The sequence below is a fragment of the Camelus ferus genome, chromosome 1, assembly GCF_009834535.1.
Source record: "Camelus ferus isolate YT-003-E chromosome 1, BCGSAC_Cfer_1.0, whole genome shotgun sequence".
Classification (NCBI taxonomy): Eukaryota; Metazoa; Chordata; class Mammalia; order Artiodactyla; family Camelidae; genus Camelus; species Camelus ferus.
In genome coordinates, this window is record NC_045696.1 from 55,839,499 (window position 1) to 55,861,832 (window position 22,334).

The following is a 22,334-nucleotide window of genomic DNA, read 5'->3' on the forward strand; positions in this document are numbered from 1 at the left end:
GAAAATTCATGACGAAGGAAGAAGCTATTGGGTTCTATGAGCAGAACTCAGCAAAAGGTCTGAAGGTAGAATAATGGTGGTTCCAGGCACAGTGTGGTGACTGCACTGAAATTTTTCCCTGATGCCTTTACTTTGGTGGCAAACGCACATCCTGCGGAGGAGTGAGCTGTATGTGAAACAGAGTGGTCCAAGTGAATCACACATCTTTTGGTTTAGTGTTTCTCTGAGCCCCTTCAAAGAAGCAGACCACAGAGGAGGGGAGAGTATTTCCGTTGTGGGAAAAGAAGGTGGCAGGGAGGGTATAGCTCAAGTGGTAGAGGGTATGCTTAGTATGCACAAGGTCCCGGGTTCAATCCCCAGTACCTGTCTGAAAATGAATAATAAATAAATAGCCTAATTACCTCCCTCCCCCTGCCAAAAAAAAAAAAAAAAAAAAATTAAAGTAAGCCAGGGGAGTCAGAGGATCATTCAACAACCTATGTGCCAGCCACTGTAGGTAATGGAGATACAGAAATGAATAGACATAGTCTCTGACCTCAAAGTTAAGCTACTGAGACACAAAGCAAATAGGAAATCGTGATGCAATGTAGTAACTGCTGTAATGGGAACTGCCATCTAATCCTGTCTCCCAGACACCATCTTCCTGGCACCGTGACTTACTCAGCTCGTCACTCTATCAGTCACTTCTCTGGGCCTTATGTACAGAATTCCAGCTATCAAATTCCAAAACTCTATTTACTGTATCCTACTACTGTTGCAGAAAAAACGTGTTACAGCTCAGTTGTGACAGCAACCTGGATCTGGGGGAGAGACCAAGCAGCACTTGAAGAGTTGGAAAACTCAGGTTTACTACCCCAGTGGGCCCAGAAGAGTTAACACTCCAAGCTCTGGAACCCTGTCTGTAGATTTACACAGGCTTTTATAGGCTGCCAGTTTACACTTTGCAACATCATATGCAAATAAGGTATAACAAAAGTTGACTAATTAGGAACAAGCCTAGAAATGGACCAATCAGGAGGGAAAGAAATAACCAATCAGGAGTGAGGGAAATGGACCAATCAGGAGTAAGAGAAATAACCAATCAAGAGTGAAGGAAATAACCAATCAGAAGTGAACTCAGGGAACCAATAGAATTTTAGGGGTAAGTAAGCCGTTTCAAAGGCAAAAAGTGAGATAGAGCTTCTGGGCCAGGTAACTGGATGGTGCTGGCAGGAGAGTAGTGTCCCTGCCTGAGGATCCTGCCGGTCTGTTTATGGGGCTTCTTGCCTCACTACAGAATGTAACAATTTTGAATTACACCTAGAAAGGAATAAAGGATGGGTAGACATTGGCAAAGAGAATGTGACTATGGTTGCTAGCAAACATTAAATGAAATTACACCAACCAGTCTGAGAATATTTTAAATGCGTGTATTTTGATAGAAACTATCTTGAAGCATGTTTGTAGAGGCTGTTGTGAAGGGAAATTATTGCTGGACTATCAAACAACTGGTAGAATTTCCAGAAGTCCTGCCTTTTGAGAAACTGTATGCATATGGACTGAGGGAAGTAAAGCTCTTATTGTGAGACGCAGAACTGATTTTTCAAAAGTGTTCTGGAAATCTCGGGATAAGTGGCACCAAGACGCATCTGCAATGGCCTCGGTCCGTTCTAGACACGAGAATGGACTTCGCCCAGTCCGGGAGGCTTCGCGTGCTGTGGCAAGGTGGGTTGGGCTTACATTTGCGCAAGTTGCCTTCTCCTTTCCGTTCTCCGCTTGTATTGAATACTGCAGTTTCTAAATCTACAAGAGATTTCTGTTGTTTTAAACACGCTAAGCTACTTCAGCCTACGAACTACCTCTGGCCTGTGGAAACTGCCTGACCCCAGTCGGCCTGACACAGGATGCCCAGGGAAACGGGGCCGGAGGCGGGGCCAGACGGCGGTGACCTTAGCTGCTCGCCGCCAACTCACTTCCGGCGGGCGGGCACCGCTAAGGTTCCTCCTGTCCCCTACCGGAAGTGTTTTCGGCTCTGGCTCCGCCCTCGTTCAGCCCCTTGGCCTTTACCCTTGTTGGGGCGGGACTTCCTGTCTCGTGCGTCCAAGGGCTTCTACAGTGACGACCGGCACTGAGGGCAAGTGTGCCTAAGCGGTGTGGCCTCGAACACTACGGCCTAGTGTACGGGAAACCGGCCACTCATTCTTGTAGTTATCCTCTCTCCTCCCACGGCGCCTCCAGGGGGCTTTGGGGCCCTGAGCGCCCAAGTGTGTGTCTGCCAGCAGGTTGGGAGAGGCCATGGAGGCGCGGCCGCCGGCGCCACAGACCTTCATCTACAGGGCGCTGGGTCCTTTCCCTCGGGTCTTTGCTGCTGAAGCCGTGGCTGCCGATTCCAAGGCTGTTGTGGAGGACCAGAAGCTGCCTTCCTATGTCCAAGAGCCCCATACCCCGGAATCTGGATGGGACCGCCTCCGGGAGCTGTTTGTCAAAGAGTAAAAGTGCCTACGGTCTGTGGGGAGGGATTACGAAGGAGGTGACCTGCAACCTGAGTCATCTAAGGCGAAGGACCCCCGGGTGGTGTGATTTATTTTTAAATGGGATTAAGGGTTCTATTATTTGTACTCCCAAGTTTGTATCCTAACATTGCCATTTGGTAGTTTTATGACAGGCCGGTTTTTAGATAGTAAGGGTGAGACTCATTGAAAGTCAGTGCTTTTAGGGATATTTAGAGAATATAGTCTTAGTGTAATTTCCTGATTTTACAGATTAGAAGAATTGGACCAAGGTACTTAGTGACCCAGGAACCCACGTCTGCAGGACTTCATTCCATTGTTCTTTTTCATATTTCATTTGATCCCAGATTTTGATGGTTTATGACCAGTAGCCCTCCTCCCCGCTGTTAAAATGGAAGTTGGAGAGATAACAGAGAGTTGTAAAATGTTTATTCTGCCAATTTTTGAATATATAAAAAAAATAGTAGCAACTGTTGTCTCATCATTTTATGAAAGTAATTAGTTGGATTCACAGGTAAGGGTGTTTCAGAATAAAGGATAAATAGCCCTTTATATTGAATTAACTTTAATGGAAAACTCAGGATAATTTTATCATTTTTTCATTCATCACTTACTGGTGAAGAGGTGGCCCTTTTATTAAGTACTTTACCATATACACACTGTGTTATCAAGTGGTTAAATTAACATTGAAGCTTTATTATGTTGCTGAGATAGTTGGAGCAAGGTAGCTGGTGGAATTGTATTTAATTACTTTATTTAGGTTTCATCATCTTTATTTTAAAGATGAGGCTGCCTGTCTCATTGGACCGTCTAAAATTTACTTGAGGTACTTGTGAACAATCCTATGTAGTATAAAACAGAAAAGGGTTATTTTGATTAGTTTTATAAATCACAGAATGTTGGAGCTGAAAGAAATTTGAAAGATAATTTAATGTAACTTTCATCCTCTCCTGTTATGGGTGAGGAAACCAAGGTTCAGAGCGATTTAATCTGGCTGCAGATCACTTAGCAGTGGATGACAGAACCACAACCACAACCCCATTGTTGTTACTTACAGTCTAGGTCCTTACCACCACTGTGCCCTGTTTCTTCACCATTCGTTAGCTGTTAGGGCCCATCTTGTAACTTCTTAGAGCCTCTTGATAAAATGGAGAAAAATGTCACCTATGTCATGGAATTTTTAGAGGATGAAAAAGAGGAAATCATATGCATTTCCTGGCTTGTTAAATCTTAAGCCTTTACATTTTCTCTTTTCTGAGTTCTACCAGTTTTCATGTAAATGTTGTTTTTGATTATTCATTATAAAAGATAAAATACAAAGTTCAAATTGTATCATTTTTTCCTATTGTTATAGAAATTAGCTTCCTAAGAGATTTTATTTAGGTTTCTCTCTTGTATATGCAAGAACTATAACAACTCAGTGATTTTGATTTCAGAAATGTCGTGGTTGTTATTGGTAATTAGAATCAGATAAACACTTGTACAATGTCTGAAGAAAGCAAATTGGTAATGTAAAAAGTTAACATTTAGTAGTTTACTTACACAGGAGGGCCATTGTTCATAATAACCTAACACTTAACAAACTTAGCTGTTTGTTAGAGCAATTTCCAGAGGATATCTTGAAAGCTCCAGTACAGGGTCTTGTTTCTTACGATTTTGAGAGTAATAGATTGAGTGAAATGGTACCTTTTCCCTATTTTTTTAGGTTGGTCTCTGCTTCTCATTCAGTGCTCTTTAATTGTATTGTGTAGGCCTATCTGGGCTGACATAAAAATTAAGTATTCAGAAAGGTAACTTTTAGATTTTTTTTTTATATCTAGGAATTCATTCTTGCATACATTGTCCTAAAATCTCATAAGTTTGTGTGATTTCCAAAAGTTATCTAAAAATTCAAAAAGGGAAATACTGATCTCTACATCCAATTCACAAATTCTTTCTGTTTCCAGGGATATAGTAGAGCTGTAATAGTCATCAATTAGAATCACCTTTAAAAAAAAAAACCTTTTTTATTGGAGTATAGTATGCATCTAGAAAAATGTACATAAGTATACTGGTGGATGGCTTCTGTGTATCCAGCCCCAAGAGACTGTTAACAGCATCCTAGCAGCTCCCCCTTGTGTCTCTTCCTTGTTACTACCTTCCCAAGAATAACCACTAGCCTAATTTCTGAGAGCATAGATTAGGTTTGGCTGAGATTTGAGCTACTTGTAATGTAGTTATTTAATTCATCAGAGGATTTAACTGGTTCTGCCCATCATGAAAATTGTGATCCTGTTAGTGTTTGGGATAATTTTGATCTACTGTCTTGGAAGGTGGTATCCATAAACTAATTGCAAACAACACTGTCTTTTTGATGTTTCAGTGAACAGCAGAGAACTTCAAAAGAACTTCAGGATATTTATAGGGCAGCAATTTCAGCAGGTGTCATTGGCTGGGCATATGGGGGGATACCAGCTTTTATTCATGCTAAACAGCTGCTACGTTGAGCAGAGCCAAGCAGAAATTTACCACAACCAGCTTGATGCTGTGGTACGTACTGGTATTCTAACAGGGCACACCTCTGTAGCAGTTCACTTTACACTTAATCATCCAGTTAGATGGTAGGGTTGGGAGGGTTTAGGAAACACACTTTTCTTATCATCAGAATAGATCACCACTATGGCCTTACTGTCTGACACATATTTCTAATCCCCTGCTAAATCATCAGGGTTCAGCTATAACTTATTTATCCTATTCACGGAGCCTCCATGTAGTACACTAGCTCAATAATTACCTGAAACAATAATTACCACTTAGAGCTTTACACTTTATAGACTGCCAACCCATTTGTTATATCTTAGATCTGTACATCAGTTTTGTTGAATTAGTGAGGAACTTACAGCTCAGAATTCTTTGTTTTTTGAGGGTTTTGGTTTTTTTTTTTTTTTTTTTTTTGAAATTGTGTGAGACTTAAAGGTTGCAGAAGTAGTACCAGTGTTCCTTAGTATCCAAGGGGGATTGGTTCCAGGACTCCTGAAAGATACCAAAATCTGCAAATGTTCAAGTTCATTTTATAAAAAGGCACAGTACCATAGCCTTCCTCCCCCCCAACCCCACCCATATCTATGGTTCCATATCCTCAGATTCCAAATTGGAGTATACAAAGGGCCACCCGTACAGAGAATTACTGTATACCTTTCAATCAGATTTCCCAAATGTTAACATTTTACCATATTTGCTTTCTCATTCTCTCTTTGTATACATCATACTATTTTTTTGTGAACCTCCTTGGGAGTAAGTTATAGACCCGATAAGTGCTTCAGCATGTATTTCCTAAAAACAAGGACATTTTCATCTCTAACCACAATAAAATTATGCAGAACAGGACATTAAACTGATGGGTGACTATTATCTATGGACTTTATGTAAATTTTGCTAGTTGTCCTACTAACACAATTTATTTTAAAAGTAAATAAATCTTAAAAATTTTTTTTTCTTGTCCAGCACCTAAAACTAGATCAGATGTTGAATTTGTCTGTCATGCCTCTCTAGACATTTTCCTTTAATCTAGAATAATTTTTCGGTTGTTCTTTGTTCTTTGTTTCATGACTTTGATTTTTTTTTCTTTTATTTATTTTTTTTAAGAATATGGACCATTTATTTTGTATAATGTCTCTCAATTTGGATGTTTGATGTTTTCCTGTGATTAGATTTTACTTACATGTTTCCCAGGAATACCCTAGAATTGATGTTGTATTGTCAGTAAGTAAGGGTAAGAAGCACAAGATAGCTAATTGTTCTTGTACTGCTGATGCTTACTGTAGTCACTTAGTTAAGATGGTCCCTGCCAGATTTATCCTGTAAAATTACTATTTTTTACCTTTGTAGTTAATAAGTATCTAATGAATACTTATTAGATACTTTGAGACTATGGAATCTCCTATTTTTCATCAGATTTCTACCCTCTATTTTTAGCATTCAATGCTAATTCTTGCCTGGAACAGTTATTACTGTGGTGGTTGCCAGATGGCAATTTTCTCTCTTTTTATTTATTTATTTTTAAACATTTTTTTTAATTTATTTTTGGGGAGGTAATATTTATTCATTTTATTCATTTATTATCATCATTTTTTATTCAACAGAGGTACTGGGGAACGAACCCATGACCTCGTACATGCTCAGCATGTGCTCTACCACTGAGCTATACCCTCCCCCTAGATGGCCATTTTCTAATTCCATCATTCAGTCTACATTTATTGGTTAGTATTCTGCTATAAAGAAGAGCTTTACTTTCCCTCTGTTTATACATTTATCTATTTATAATTTATTCAATGTGGTCTTATGGATTCTTACTTTATTCTGTAGTTTTATAATCCATTATTATTATCATTTATTTTGATACTCAAATTGGCCTGGAATTGGAGTGTTGGAGCCCCTTCAGATTAGCTCCTATGTCCTTTCGATATGTCCCTATTATTCTTTGAGCACACCTTTACTTTTTGGCACAGCAAGGTGTTCCTGGCTCATATCTTGCTTTTCAAGCACCAGCCTTGGAATAAGCCTATTTCACCAAGGAGTTATGGTTTCTTTTAACATGGTATTTAAAAACCAAGATGTGGTAGTGGGTATGTTCATTGCTACTAGGGTATCATTGCTTCTAGGCCCTAGGCAGGTAGAGTTAGAAAATGTGTATGTGTATGTGTCTGTGTGTGATTTATACACATTAATGCACATATATGTATCTTTTAATATTTACATACCTATTTGTTAAAAGCCATATGTTTGCACTGATACCTTTCAGAGAGGTTTTGACTTGCCCAATATCCAATACATGTAGTAGTTAAGACTACTCTTAGGGATTCTATCAGATTCTTTAAAAATCTAGGCTTTACCCTCATGACATTATGACTTGCTTTATGGTGGTCGTGTGAAAATGGGCTGTGGAAGCAGACAACCTAACTTCCAGTTCTGGCTTTATTCCTTATTACCTCAGTGATCTTGGTAAGAAACTTCCTCTCTTTGCTTTAGCTAAACTAAAACACCTGCTTGAAAAAAAATGTAACGATTAAATGAGGTAATATGTTAAAACTTTTACCTAGAAGGTGATCAGTAAGATCAGTAAAGATTTTTTCTTCCTCTCTTCCTTTCCTGCACGTATGTATGACTTAATCCTTACCCTTTACTGTTTACTCAGTTCTTCTTTATTTTGTATTTTTCTTTTCCCCACAATTACTTGAAAAAAAGTATGTCTAATACTGATTTTATGTCTGTTGTGGTGTTTGTTAGAGTCTCAGTTGATAATTGATGGATCACTTGGTTGACATAGGCATTTGTTAGTTCCTTTTCCACCTCCTGATCGGATGCACATGGTACTTCTGCTTAAGTCTCAGTACTCAAAGAATGATATGTCTAGAGATTTTCTTTTGTTTCTGTCTGTTTAGGTGTCCCTACCTAATCCATAGCTGACGTTCCTCTGCCACAGTTTTAGAATAAGAAAATATCAAGGTGTCTCAGGACCTCATCGCGTTTTTATTCACTTTAGCAATCTGCACATCGTGCTGCCACGCGAGGCTTCATCCGGTATGGCTGGCGCTGGAGTTGGAGGACTACCGTGTTTGTGACTATATTCAAGTAAGTTCTCTGAATTGTGACAGACAGTCTTGGATATTCTTTTAGAAGCACATCTTTTGAGCAAGTGAAATTATGAAAACCGAATGCCCATATGAAAGTGGTTCATAATACTTTTTTCTCAAGAACTGTTATCTATTTGTGTAAAAGATTGGTCCAGTTGTAGTTTTGCATCCATGGATGGAGGTTTACCAACTAGTATTAAAATGGATACAGGGTTGCTAAGTAAGGGGAATTCTGCTGAACTCTTCTTTACATTCTGTTGCTAATTGGCATATTACAGTAACCTGAACCAAAGGAGCCTAGACCAGCACCAGGGATTGACATAATAGGCTCTTCTAAACTAATAATAAGTAGCACTTTAGTGAAAGAGTCAAGAAGGTAAATGAAATATGCTTTAAATTTTATGTTTTCCTCCTCTTTTAGCACAGTGAACACGGGTCTAAATGTGTACCGAAATAAAAATGCTCTAAGCCATTATGTTATTGCAGGAGGTAAGACATTTTTGCTCTTATTTACATTTTTCAATCTCAAATGTGGTTTCAGTAATACATAAAGACTTAGAAGTCATGGCTACTGAATTCTTTAGTTGGCTTGTCCTCACATCTCATTCAACATTCATGCAAATTTTAACATTCATGCAAAATGTATGGAGAGTATTGTGCTTGGTCCTGGGTATATTTGGTGGACAAAACAGAAAAGCTATCCAAACCAAACTCTTGTCTTTGTACCCTAACTTGCACATTTGCTCCTGCTATATGTTCTCTATAATCTGCCCTGTTAAATTCCAAAACTGGAAATCAAGTAGTTATGTGGTTCAGCCCTTTATTTCCCCTTTCCAAACTTCTGCTTCTGTTAATTTTATTCCTTAAATATATATGGACTCTCTCACCTCCTCTTTGTTTCCACTGCTGCTGTCAGGTCTTCCCTGTTCCTAATCTTGGTTTGCTTCATCACTACTGTTACCTTACTTTTTTGAAATACGAACAAGATTATAACATTTTTCTGCTTCAGATTCTTCCACAGTTTCCCATTACTATAATGTCAGTTTTTGGCCTGACCTCATGCACCATTCTTGCCCGAGCCTTATGAATCTACTTGTGTTTCTCAAACCCAGCATATTCTTGCTTTACACATGTTGGTCTCTTCTTGAACCCACCTTCCTGCTTCCACAACTAATTTTGTTCAGATCCTTATTTAACCTGTCTTTCAAGGTTCACTTCAATCTGTCAGGCTCAGCTTTCCCTAAAGAGTTCTCCTAGCCCCTATTTCCCTATCTTAGGTCCCTTTCCCCTGTGTTCTCATTATTTACTATAAATAGTGTTATCAGCGCAATTATCACAGTATATTGTAGTTGTTTACTTGTTTTGCTTCCCTGCTAGACAACTTACTTGAATTCAGAGAAAGTGTTTGCCTTTATTTCACAATTGTTTGATTCATAGCAGGATAGAATAAAGGTTTCTTGATTGAATATAAATAATAGTAAAATAAGAATAGAAAAATATATCTGATAGAATATGTATTTTATCTCAAACCAGCAACCAACATTAAAATTAATGGTGTAACATTAAAGTAATTTATCCTGAAGTCAGAATCAGGTAAGGATGTCTCTCCCCTCACCATTATTATTTGACACTGGTCTGGACCAATGTATTTTTTGACATCTAGAAGTATTTTTGACATCTAGAATGCCTTTGTAAGTACCTTGGCAAATCCTCTCCCCCCAAAATAACAATAAAACTGGAAAAAATTATCAAAAACAACCATTTAAAAATTCTGGAAATTGACCAAGGACACACAACAAATTAAGAAGCGTTTATTCAAGAATTTCTACTGCATCTCAGTAAGAACAGTGGGAGTCTGTAGTGTTTCAGCCTGAGACTGCTCACCACTCCTAGCCCCCAGCTCCATGATGTAGAAGTTCCGCAGGGGGAGGGCAGGTTGAGAGGATCAACAGTTCTGCTGTTTGAGGTGGCTGATTTGATTTGGAGCGGAGCATGTAAAATTCCATACCTAGGGTCAACAGTTAGGGAAGGACAGTATCACACAGCTAACCTGAGGTTTTGATATTGTCTGGGGAAGCAATAGACTTGCAGATGAGGCAAAGTGTTAATAGAGATTCCAGGGAATAAGAAAGCCAAAGAAGGCTTTAGTAAGATCCTGCTAATCCCCCTGGAAAGTTACCCATATGTGTAAGTACACTCAGGAGAGACTGGTGAGGGCCCTAGCAAGCTACTTATCTTTGGTTAATTGTGAGGCCTCATGAACACAGAAAGTAAAAGCTGGAAAGGATTTATAAACTGCTTAAAGCTTGAGTGCATTCTTCAAGCCACAGACAGATCCACTAAGAGAGGGTAGCAGCCTTCTGGCTTAATACAACCTTTGACAAATCATTAGCTGACTACTAAGCAGTGTGACTCCTAGGATGCCAAACATAAAAATAAAAACTGAGCAGAAGTAATAGTGGCTGCACTCTGGCAAATCATTACATAAACAGAACCACAGCCATGCCCCTGGGTAGGGCGATGTTCCAACTTGGGTTGTTATAATTTAATACCTAAAAGTCCCAGTTTTCAAAAACAACAAAAATATCACATGACATGCAAAAACAGGGAATTTTTTTAAAAGCAGTTATTGGGTATGTCTGCGTCAAGGGCTATCTATTGGATATAACAGGAGACTTCAAGCTATTTTAAAAGAATAAAATCAAAGTGTGATGACTATTATATAGAAAATATCAATGAAGATGGAAATTATTTTTAAAAGAATCAAATGAAAATTACGGAGTTAAATACAATAATGGAAATTTAAAATTCATTAGAGAAGAGGCACTCAACAGCTGATTTGAGATAGCATAAGAGAATTGGTGAACTTGAAGATAGATCAATGTAGATTATCTTTTACAAAGGACAGAATTTTTAAAAATGAAGACAAGTGAACAGAGCCTCAGAGATCTGTGGGACACAGTCAAGAATATTAACACGTGTGATGAAGAGGGAAGAAAAAGTATTTTAAGAAATTATGGCCGCAAACTTCCCAAATTTGATGAAAAACATTAATCTACATACCCAAGAATCTCAACAAACTCCAAGAAGAATAAACATGAAGAGATTCACACCTAGACATATAATAGTTACACTGTTGAAAGGTAGAGAAGAATCATGAAAGCAGCAAGACAAAAACAACTTACACAGAAATGCCCAGTAAGATTCACAGCTGACTTCTTAACAGAATGCTAGAAGACAGAAGGCGGTAGAGTGACAAAGTGCTGAAAAGAATAAGCTATCAACCAGTAATTCTGTATCTAGCAAACCATCCTACAAAATTGAAGGCAAAAATAAAGACATTGGCAGATGATGAAAGAGGCTTTGTTGCCAACAGACTTGCTTTCCAAAAACACTGAAGTTCTTCAGGCTGAAAAGTTATATCAGATAGTAACTTGAGTCTACATGAAGAGTTTTGATGAAGATGATTATGTAATTATTGAAGGCAGTATAAATACATATTTTCTTAACTGATCTGAAAGATATTTACATAAAATAATGCAATTGAAGTGTTGGCCATGTACTATTTAAAGCTATATATTACATTAATAGCACAAAAGAGAGGGAAGGAATGGGCTTCTGTTGGAGCAATGAAGTGACATCAAATAGTAACTTGGCTCCACAGGAAGACATGAAAAGTACTAGAAATAGTAAATACATAGGTTAATATAAAAGACTTTGTAAATCTGTTGTTTCCCCTTTTCTTAGTTGTTTTTCCCCTTAACATCTTTAAAATTTATATGGTTGTGTAAAGTAATAATATTCTACTGTTGTTTTTAAATGTATATGCATAACAAATGGCAATAATAGCACAAAAATGGGAGAGGAGTTGAGCTGTATTAGAACCATGTTTCTACATTTAACTGGAATTAAATTAGTACTGATCTGAAGTAGACTGTTGTAAGGTATATCGTATAATCCCTAAAGCACATAATAAGAAAGTAACTTTTGAAAGTAGTAACAAGGTCAAAAGGGAATTGGAGAAGATGTAGAAAACAAATAGCAAAATGGCAGATCTAAATCTAACTATATCAGTAATAGCATTAAAATATGAATGGATTAAGCATTCCAATCAATAGAGATTGTCCAACTGAATTTTAAAAAGGATCCAACTATGCTGTCTGCAAGAGACATATTTTAGGTTTGAAGAACCAAATAAGTTGACAGTAAAAATATCAAAAAAGATACACTATGCAAACGGTGAGAAAGAGCTTGAGTGACTATACTAGTATCAGACAAAATAGACTTTAAGACAAAAGTGCTAGAGATGAAGGACATTTTATAATGTTAAGAGGGAAAATCCACCAAGAAGATATAACATATGTAAACATATTTATCTAACAGCTCCAAAATACAGGAAGCACACACTTTGAAGAGAGGAGAAATAGACAACTCAATCACAGTGGTTTAATATTCCACTTTTAATAATGGGTAAAACAACTAGAGGGAGAATCAACAAGCATATAGAAGATGTGAACAACACTATCACCCTATGTGATGTAATAGCATCTCTAGAACACTCCACCTAGCAACAGCAGAATTCTCATTCTTTTCAAGTGCACAGGGGACACTTTCTAAGCTCAAGCATATGCAAGGCTATAAAACAAGTCTCAATACACTTAAAAGGATTGAAATCACACGAAGTATGACCTCTGACATCAATGGAATTTTTTTTTAATTGGGAAATCCACAAGTATTTGAAAATTAAACAATGCATTCATAAATAACCCATAAACCAAAGAGGAAATCACAAGGTAAATTTGAAGTATTTTGAACTGAATGAAAATGAAAGCACATTATATTAAAATTTATGAGATGCAGTCAAATTAAAAGAAAGGCCTCAAATGAATAAGCTCTCACTTTAAAAACTGGAAAATTGAAGAGCAAAAAATAAACCTAAAATAAGCAGACAGAAGGAAGTTAGTAGAATTAGAATGACAGTCAATGAAATCAAAAGAAAAACAGTAGGGAGTATCTATGAAACCAAAAGTTCTTTGAAAAGAGCAACAAAACAGACAATCCTTTAGCAAGAGTGAACAAGGAAGGAAAAAAAAGACACAAATCACCAAAATTTACAAAAGAAAAAGTAGAAAATCTGGATAGCCCTGTAACAAATTAATAAACTCAATACTTAGTTTAAAATCTTTTCACAAAGAAAAGCCCAGGACCAGATGGCTTCCCTGGCTATTTAGGAAGTCTTTCACAAACTCTTCCAGAAAATAGAGGAAGAGGGAACACTCCCCAGCTCATTCTATTAGACTAGTATTATCCTGGTACCAAAGCCAGATAAAGATAGCAAAAAAAAACTACAGATCAATGCCCCTCAAAAGCATATACACAAAAAGCCTTAACAAAATGTTAGTAAAACAAAATCCAGCAACAAATAAGGATTATACACCATGACCAAGTGGAACTTCTTTAAAGAATTCAAAGTGCATTTGACAAGATGCGTTTGACAAGAAATCCAAAGTTCATGATAAAAACTCTCCACAGACTAGGATTAAAAGAGATCTTTAACCTGATAAAGATCATCTGTGACGAACAGCTAACACCATATTTAATGGTGGAAGACTGATTTTTCCTTAAGATTGAGAACAAGACACATAGGTGAATACACTTGTGTCCATTATACTGGAGACTTTAGGCAGTGCATTCAGGCAAGAAAAATAAAAAAAATCCAGATTAAAAAAGAAGTAAACTGTCTTTGTTCACAGATAGTATGATCCTGTGTAATAATCTGACTCCATTTTTGATGTGTGGCCTCTGGCAGCTTCTAAACCCCACTACTCACCCTCCTCCCCCTTTTTAATTGACTGTTTTTTAAAGCAGTTTTAGATTCACAGCAAAATTGAGCAGAAGATACAAAGAATTGACGTATACTTCTTCCCCCCTACATACACAGTCTCTCTCACTGTTAATATGCCGCACCAGAGTGGTATGTGTATTACAATTGAAGAACCTGTATTGATACATCATCACCCAAAGTCCATAGTTTACTTTATGGTTCACACGTTGTTTTACATTCTATGGGTTTGGGCAAGTGCATGATGACATGTATCCACCATTATGGTATCACAAAAAGTGTTTTCTCTGCCCTAAAAAATCTGCTCTGCCCACTGATCTCCATCTCCCACCCTCAGCCCCTGCAACCGTTGATCTTTTTATTATCTCCATAGTTTTGTTTTTTCCAGAATGTTATATAGTTGGAATCATACAGTATGTAGCTTTTTCAGATTGGCTTCTTTTACTTAATAATATGCATGTAAGTTTCCTCCATGTCTTTTCATGATTTGATAGCTCATTTCTGTTTAGCACTGAATAATCTATTGCCTGGATGTACAACAATTTATTTACCCATCACCTATTGAAGGACATTTTGGTTGCTTCCAAGTTTTGACAGTTATGAGCACAACTGCTGTAAACATCTGTGTTCAGGTTTTTGTGTGTACGTAAGTTTTCAACTCTTTTGTGTCATTGCTGGATGGTGCAGTAAGACTATGTTTAGTTTTATAAGAAACCACCAGTCTTCTAAAGTAGAGACACCATTTTGCATTCTCACCCGGAAGGAATGCAAGTTTTTGTTGCTCTATATCCTCATCCAGCATTTGGTGGGGTTGTCAGTGTTCCAGATTTTGGCTAATAGGTTTTTAGAAATATTTGGTTTGGAAGAGAAGACTGAAATGAATCTGTAGTACTTAAATAAGGAATAAACCTCAAATGTTAATTTTTAAAAATGTTACCACCTGGAATGGCATTAGTTGTGTTGTACATGTTGAAAGAGGAAAACGAATGGACATCTTGAGTGTTCAATCTTAGTGAGAAGGAAAGTCGGCCTGTGCCCCGGCCACCAGATGGCGTTGTAGGCCAACTGCCCACTCACAGGCCTGCTCCAGAGGTGTAGGGTAGCTGTACAGACAGGGGAAGGCTGGGGGAAGGCATAAACTGCAGGGGCTGGTGAAGGTGTTATTTATTTGGGGAACGCTTTCCTTAGAGAAGGGAAGAAATGAAAGAGGTGAAAGTGAAGAAATAATAGACTTTTAAGGTGAGGTTGGCAAAAATGAAGCAGAATAACAAGAGGTTAGGTCCGTGGAACAGATTGAGCAATTCAGTTTGTAAAAGGACCATTTCTTCCTTTGAACCTGCAGAGTGGATAAGAAGCTGGCTGTAACTGTACTTTAGATTCAGGAAATGCTAGGTTGTGGTGGTATATTTATGTTGGGTTCAGAAAGCTTATTTAGAGGTTTATGCCCTTTTTATAGAGGGGATATTTTTAAATGGAACTCTAGTGTTAAAAGATGATTTAATATTGCATTTTGTTTGTTTCTTTTAAAATAGCTGTCACAGGAAGTCTTTTTAGAATAAACTTAGGCCTGCATGGCCTGGTAGCTGGTGGTGTAATTGGAGCCTTGTTAGGGTAAGTGTTAACGTGGTTTGATTCTAAATTAACATAACTTTTATTCATGCCTTGCCTGTTAAAAGTCTCATCATTTCTAAAGAACAAATTTAATCCTTAGGGCCTATAAAAGGTCTCTAGTCTTGTATTGGCAGTAGCTTTGACTATCTAATTCTGATTCTACCCTAATTGTTGACTTGGAGTTTTCACCAGGTAAAAACTGTTTAAATATCACTAACACCTGAAACTATTTGAGGTTTGAACAAAGATATTATAAGGGGCAGGAAAAAAAAATAAGAAACAGTTAAAGAGCACATTCTGTAAGAATTTTTCAGTTAGGTTTTATTTGTTTAGTTTAATAAACTTTAAGAATTTTCTTCTCCAATTTTTACTTTGAAAAATTTCAAACCTGTAGAAAAGTTGAATTAGTACCCTTCACTTAGATTCACCAATTGTTAACATTTTTCCATATTTGTTTTCTCTCTCTGTATATGTGTGGGATGTGTGTAGATTTCTTTTTCTTTTTTTTTTTTCCAAACCATTTGAGACCTCATAATTCTTCAGCTCTAAATACATCAGCATATATCTCCCAGGATGAAGAACATTCTCCAATGATATCACAGAACAGTTATCATAATAAATAATTTGGCATTGATTCAGTACTATCTAAGATAGGGTCCAAATTCAAAATTCCTCAGTTATAATAATACATATATAATTTTTAAAAATCCAAGATCTAATTGTTTCTTGCATTTTGTCATCATGTCTCTTTAGATTCCCTTAAGTTAGAATGGTTCCACTGCCTTTATTTCCCCAAGAATATTTCTCAATTTTACTTGATTATCCCTTCATGATTAGATTTAAGTCGAATATTTTCATGAGGAACACAACAGAGGTGAAGTTGTATCCTTCTCATTGTATCACATCAAGAGACATATTATGTCACCCATTGTAAGTGATGCTAACCTGGTGTGTCAGTTTTCTGTTGCTGTATAACCACAAATTCAGCAGCTCGAAACACCACCCACTTATTATATCACTTTTCTGTAGGTCAGAAGCCTGGGTAGGCTCAGATGGGTTCTCTGCTCAGGATTTCAGAGACCAAAATCAAAGTGTTGGCCACACAGGCTCTTAAACTGGTGGCTCTGCAGGAAGAATTTGTTTTCATAAAGTTCAACTTGTTGACAGAAACCTTTGTGGCTGTAGGTCTGAAGTCCTCATTTCCTGGCTTGCTGTCAGCCAGGCACCACCCTGTTCCTAGACGCATCCACATTCCTTCCCACAGTGCCCGCTTCGTGTTCAAACCAGCAACCAGCATGTTGAATCCCTCTCATACTTTTAATCTCTCTGACTTCTATTCTGCCACCAACTGGAGAAAACTGCTTTTAAAGGGTTCACCCAGATAATCTCCTTTTTGATTGGCTCAGATTCAACTGATCAGTAACCTTAATTCCATCTGTAAAATTCGTTTTGCTGTGTAACATAATATAATCACAGGCATAATACTGTATTCATAGTTGAGAAATTAGGACAGGAAATTTCAGGGGACCATTTTAGAATTCTGCCTACCATGTTTGGTATCTACTAAATTTCTCCACTGCAATATCTTTTTCCCATTGTGGTTAATAAGCAATCTGTGGGGTAAGACTGTGTGAACAGCCCACTGTCTGGCTATCTTTCTTCTAGTGGTTTTAATGACCCATTGATGATCCCTGTTGGAATCAGTTATTATAAAGGTGGTTGTAAAACATCCCTTTTTATATCCCCTTTTGGGGAGGAAACAATAAAGCTTTATGGATTTTTTTAAATTAAAAATTGTTTTGAAATTCAGCATGTTACAACCTATTGCTGACCTTATTTTTGTTGTGTTGTTAATATACTAGCTTGGTTTGAAGGGAAAAATTATTGAATTAGCCACAAAATAATTTTTTTATTGTGGTTAAAAAAAAGCCTAACATAAAAATTACCATCTTAACCACTTTTAAGTGTACAGTTCAGTAGTGTTAACTATATTCACGTTGTGCAACAGATCTCTAGAACTTTTTCATCTTGCAAAACTGAAACTGTCCCCATTAAACACTAATTCTCCCTTCCCCCACCACACATCCTTTGGCAGCCACCTTTCTACTTTCTGTTTCTGTGATTTTGACTACTATGTACTTCATATGAATGGACTCATACAATATTTATCCCTTTATAACTGGTCTGTTTCCTTAGCATACTGCCCTTGAGGTTCATCCACATTGTAGCATGTGACAGGGTGTCCCTTTTTAGAGCTGCATAATAGTCCACTGTATATACCACATTTCCTTTATGCATTCATCATTGATGAATATCTCTACCTAGCAAAAACAGTTTTAAAAATGTGGTTACAACTTAATTTATATCAGAGTCAAAAACTCCTTCTCTTTGAAAACACGGACCAAACCCTCTTTATTACTGTCCTGATTGTTATCTAAATCAGTTTTTCGGTGAGCATTCGGGGTTGAGGTTAGTTGTGCCAGACTCTTGAATTTTAGGATGTTTTGGCAGCTCCACCCCTAAAAGCCAGTACCATCCTTCCCACAACCAAAAATGCCTTCCACATTTCTTGCCCCTTAAGGGGATCTGATAACCATTCCTGATATTAATTTCACTTCTAAGAAACCTTCAGTATAAAGCTGCTTATTGGAACTTGTCATAAATATATTTTTCCCACTTTATTTATCATTCGTGATGAAAAACAGCCAGTTTATAGACCTTTTGTTTTTATACCAGTTAATTTTAGGAAGTTGCGATGATTGTTTTTTCTTTTATTCAGACCAGGAAGGAAATTACCTTAATATTTTTTATTTGACCAGGACACTTTAATTGTCAGATGTTCCTGTATATGTCAGTGAGCAGGTGGCTCAGTTGGTGTTGCTTGTGCCTTAGCAGAAACACTCAACGTGTTGCATGGTCTAATGGCTCTTTCTCCTAAGCATTCCCTCCGCCTCCCCCTCAGCACTCCTATAGGAAGCCTGTTGATGGCACTTCAGAAGTACTGTGGTGAGACAGTTCAGGAGAGAAGACAGAAGGATCGAAAAGCACTCCAGGAGCTGAAACTGGAAGAGCGGTAAGGAGCACACATTAGGATCAGGGTTTCTGACTTCCCTATCTGCAGGCTATGGTGCTCTCTGAAACTAAGGACTGTAAATTGCCACTCAATTCAAAGAAGAGTTTCTTTTTACCTTCAGCTTGTACCCACCCTGGTCTTTTAATCTTTTTAATTAAGGAGAATGGAACAATGAAAGACACTGAGAATCTTTCCTTAGATACATTTCTTTTAAAAGTTAAAATGTTGTAAATCTCATTTAGTTGCCTATTTTTTCTTTTCCTATGTTCTCGGTTGCATAGGAAATAAATTTCCTTTACTTGCCTTTATTTAAAGATGATCTCCTTGTTTACACACACATCTATGAACACTACAGAGCATGTAAGGCCTCCACATTCAAAGATTCTACTTCTTGATGTGGATGCACAGGAATTCAGCAGATACAGTGGCTGTTCATGGACTGGATGCCACTGAGAAGGATGTAAACTGTCACCTGTTCATCTAGTCACTCTCTGAGGTCCAGTGATAGCGGACTTCGTGCTACTTCTTTGTAAGAGCATCATAATAGGCTGTCATCTAGTGCTTTGGTACAAATGATTCTCATAGTTCTGCTTTCTGGCCGCTAAGATGACATCTGCTGCTACTGCTGCTTTGATAGTTGAATAGATAAGTGGTCTTCTTTTTCCCATGTTTTTACTTGAAACTTCCGTTTGTGCTAAACACATACATACACACATACACGAAAATTCTTAGTATCTGAATACCTCTTGTCCAAGGACTTAGGTGCTATAGAAGAAAGAGCATTGATTTTGGAGCCAATGAAACCTTGAAAACAAAGCTTACATCCCAGCTAGACTATTAATTAATTTTATAACCTTAGATGTTTTCCTTGACTTTAAGCCCTCAGCTGTTCAAAAGGCAGAATCACACCACAATATTCAACATATGTTTGTTTCACACCTTCCTCTTCTCCATAGTAAGAGAGTGAGTGAGATATGCAGCTGTCTAGGTTCTAGGATAAAGCACTTGAAATTCTGAATGCCAGCATAAAATTTGATATTATGGAGAATTAAAAGCCTGAAAGCATTAGCTTATTTCTAATTCTTTAGGTGTCATAAGACTTCTTTTTTAAAAAGGAAGCTTTGAGAAAGGAATTGGAAAGGTGTAAGGAAAGTATATTGGTTATTTGAATCTGATATAGGAAGTTATAGAAAATTGACATTTGGAAAAATATGAACAAATAATAATTGTATTCCAATCAGGAAAAAGAAAACCAAAAAAAAAAAACAAACTAGAGAAGTCACTTAACTAGCAATGGAAAGCCTCAAGAATGGGTAAAAACAATAACTTGAACTATAGAAATGGAAGAATATTTTGGCAGAAGAAAATAGTGTCAAAAGTATATAGGTTATTTAAATTTATGTGGAATTCTGAGGAGAGTTAGTAAATAAAGAACTTTTTATATGTCTGCTTCTTTGCTTGAAAATAACTACAGTATAGAGAAATCAAAATGAGAATCTAAAAAGTTGCCTTAGTGAGGAGAAAATATAGAACACTGACTGTAGAGATATGGAAAAAGAAATGGTCAAATCTGGCTCTGAAGAGTTGAGAAGAAAGTCATAGGTGACCCTGATAACCACTTAAAGAAAGAAAGACAATAATACTTGACTTGGAAAAAGAACTGATTTGGAAATTGATTTTAACTCCTAGTAAACATACATCTGTAGTGTTGTCCTATCTGACTTCTGTACCGAGATTTTCAATGTTACAACCTTTGTGCATGTCCTACAAAGTCTGTCAACAGAGTTTAACAGAGTGGTGGGGGATTTCCCTGGGCCCTGGGGCCTGAGGACAAAAGGACAGTCTTGTTTCAAGGCTCACACCTTAGTTCAGGGTGTCATCTCAGAGAGCTCCGGAATATCTTCAGGATCAGAGCTGCTGCCCCAGCAATGTCCATTTTGGTAATGTAAGAATCTTAGTTGGCTTGTGAGTGGAATAGATTGGGAGAGAGAAGAAAGTCATTGTATTTAAAGTGTAAGGAGCAGTGTTTGCTAATAAGTTGTAGGAGAGAATGAGATAAATACTATCTTAAAAAATAAACTCTCTAAGAACTAAAGAAATGGAGCAGTACTTGATACATACTTTTCATTCTTTGATTACAGGAAAGCCAGAATACAATTTACTGAGCTCCTCCCTGAAGAAATTGAAAGTAGTTTACAGAAAAATCAACCCAAGGATGATGCTAAGAAAATTGAAGCACTGCTAAATCTTCCTCGAAACCCTTCTTCGACAAATAAGCAAGACAAGGACTAAAAATGCTCTGGAGTTAAAACTCATTGGAGAGTTGAAGGGAGCTATGTTGCCATGTCCTTTGAATACCAGCTGGTCGGGCTGCTGACAGATGTAAGCACTGGCATCTGGAGTGGCAATGCCGTGCTTTTACCTTTTTCTTTTTAACCAAGAGTTGGACTATTATACTCTTGCTTTACTCTTCCTTAAATTTAAATACATATTTATATCTATATATTTGACATTGTATTGATTGATCAGTATAGATCTCCTTCCCTGAGTGTTTCAACAGTAAATTTAAAATCTCCCAGAAGATCACAGTTGAATTCTACGGTTGTAAATTTATTCCTGTTGTCCTCCAAAAGGGTACTGTAGGGATGACTAGGAGGAGGAAAGGAAAGAACCAGGTAAGGCAAATGGCAAGTGAAACTCTTGTGCCCTTGGTCCTAGAAACAGTAAGGGCCTAATTGTATAGTAGTTTTTTTTTAATAAAAATCAAAGATGGTTTCTATGCCATTTGAAAGAAAATAAAACTTAACAAAAAGGAAGTAGGTAAACATTATTAAAGAAACACTCAGACCTTGTTTCCTCTGTCAGTATTGCAGACCAAGTATCTCTGCTGTAGCATGCAAGAGTGACTCAGAATAGATACCCAGTCTCTGCACTCCGGGAGCTTGCTGCCCAGAGGAGGCTGCCCTGCAGATGGTAACATTGAAATGACTGAATAAGGTGTCCTGAGGGAAAAACTGCTCGTGCTTTGTTTGGGGTTAGTCTCTTAGTTCCTACTCTGAAAATACTGTTGTTCACATGAGCAGTGTTTGGGAAGCAGCCTGGAGTAGTGGCTAAAACTGTGGGCTCTGGAGGCAGAACCACTGTCCTGGAATGTCAGCCCTGTGGCTTCACAGCCAGGTGACCTACAGCAGAGCCATTTGACTTTGAATCTCAAGTTTTCTCGTTTGTCAATTGAGACAGCATCTGCCTCAGAATGGTCATTAAATGAAATGATGTGTGTAAAGCATAGTGCAATGCCGTGGGACACAGGGCATCATCTGATAACACGTATCAGCAGTTAAAAGGATATGAGAACTGGCAGGGAGAATCTAGCTCAGTGGTAGAGTGCACGCTTAGCATACATGAGGTCCTGGGTTCAAATCCCCGGTACTTCCTCTAAAATAAAAACCCTAATACTTCCCCCTACTTCCCCAAAACAACAAAAAGGATATGAAAACCTTTGTGCTAGTATGTTTCACCATGATTTACGTATTATTGCCACACTCCACAAAGCATCCCATTCATAAATTGCTGACAGATTGGCAATTAGTCAATCTGTTTATTGTTTTATTCACATATAGATTAAATCCTTCAGCTACAAATTAAAAAATCTGATGGTTGGTTGTAAAATTATTCATATCACAAAAATGTCAGAATGAAAGTAAAAT

General features: G+C 37.5%; 1 protein-coding gene across 1 annotated transcript; it reads left to right on the forward strand.

Moving 5' to 3' along the window:
* The first annotated feature begins 1,944 nt into the window (after window positions 1–1,944).
* On the forward strand, window positions 1,945–21,215 carry TIMMDC1 (translocase of inner mitochondrial membrane domain containing 1). The gene is given in 8 exon segments (XM_006190472.3): window positions 1,945–2,468; window positions 4,852–4,966; window positions 4,968–5,018; window positions 8,011–8,099; window positions 8,523–8,590; window positions 15,476–15,554; window positions 18,517–18,627; window positions 20,769–21,215. Coding segments are annotated over 8 exon segments (858 nt in total). The 5' UTR covers window positions 1,945–2,274; the 3' UTR covers window positions 20,920–21,215.
* Window positions 21,216–22,334: the final 1,119 nt, after the last annotated feature.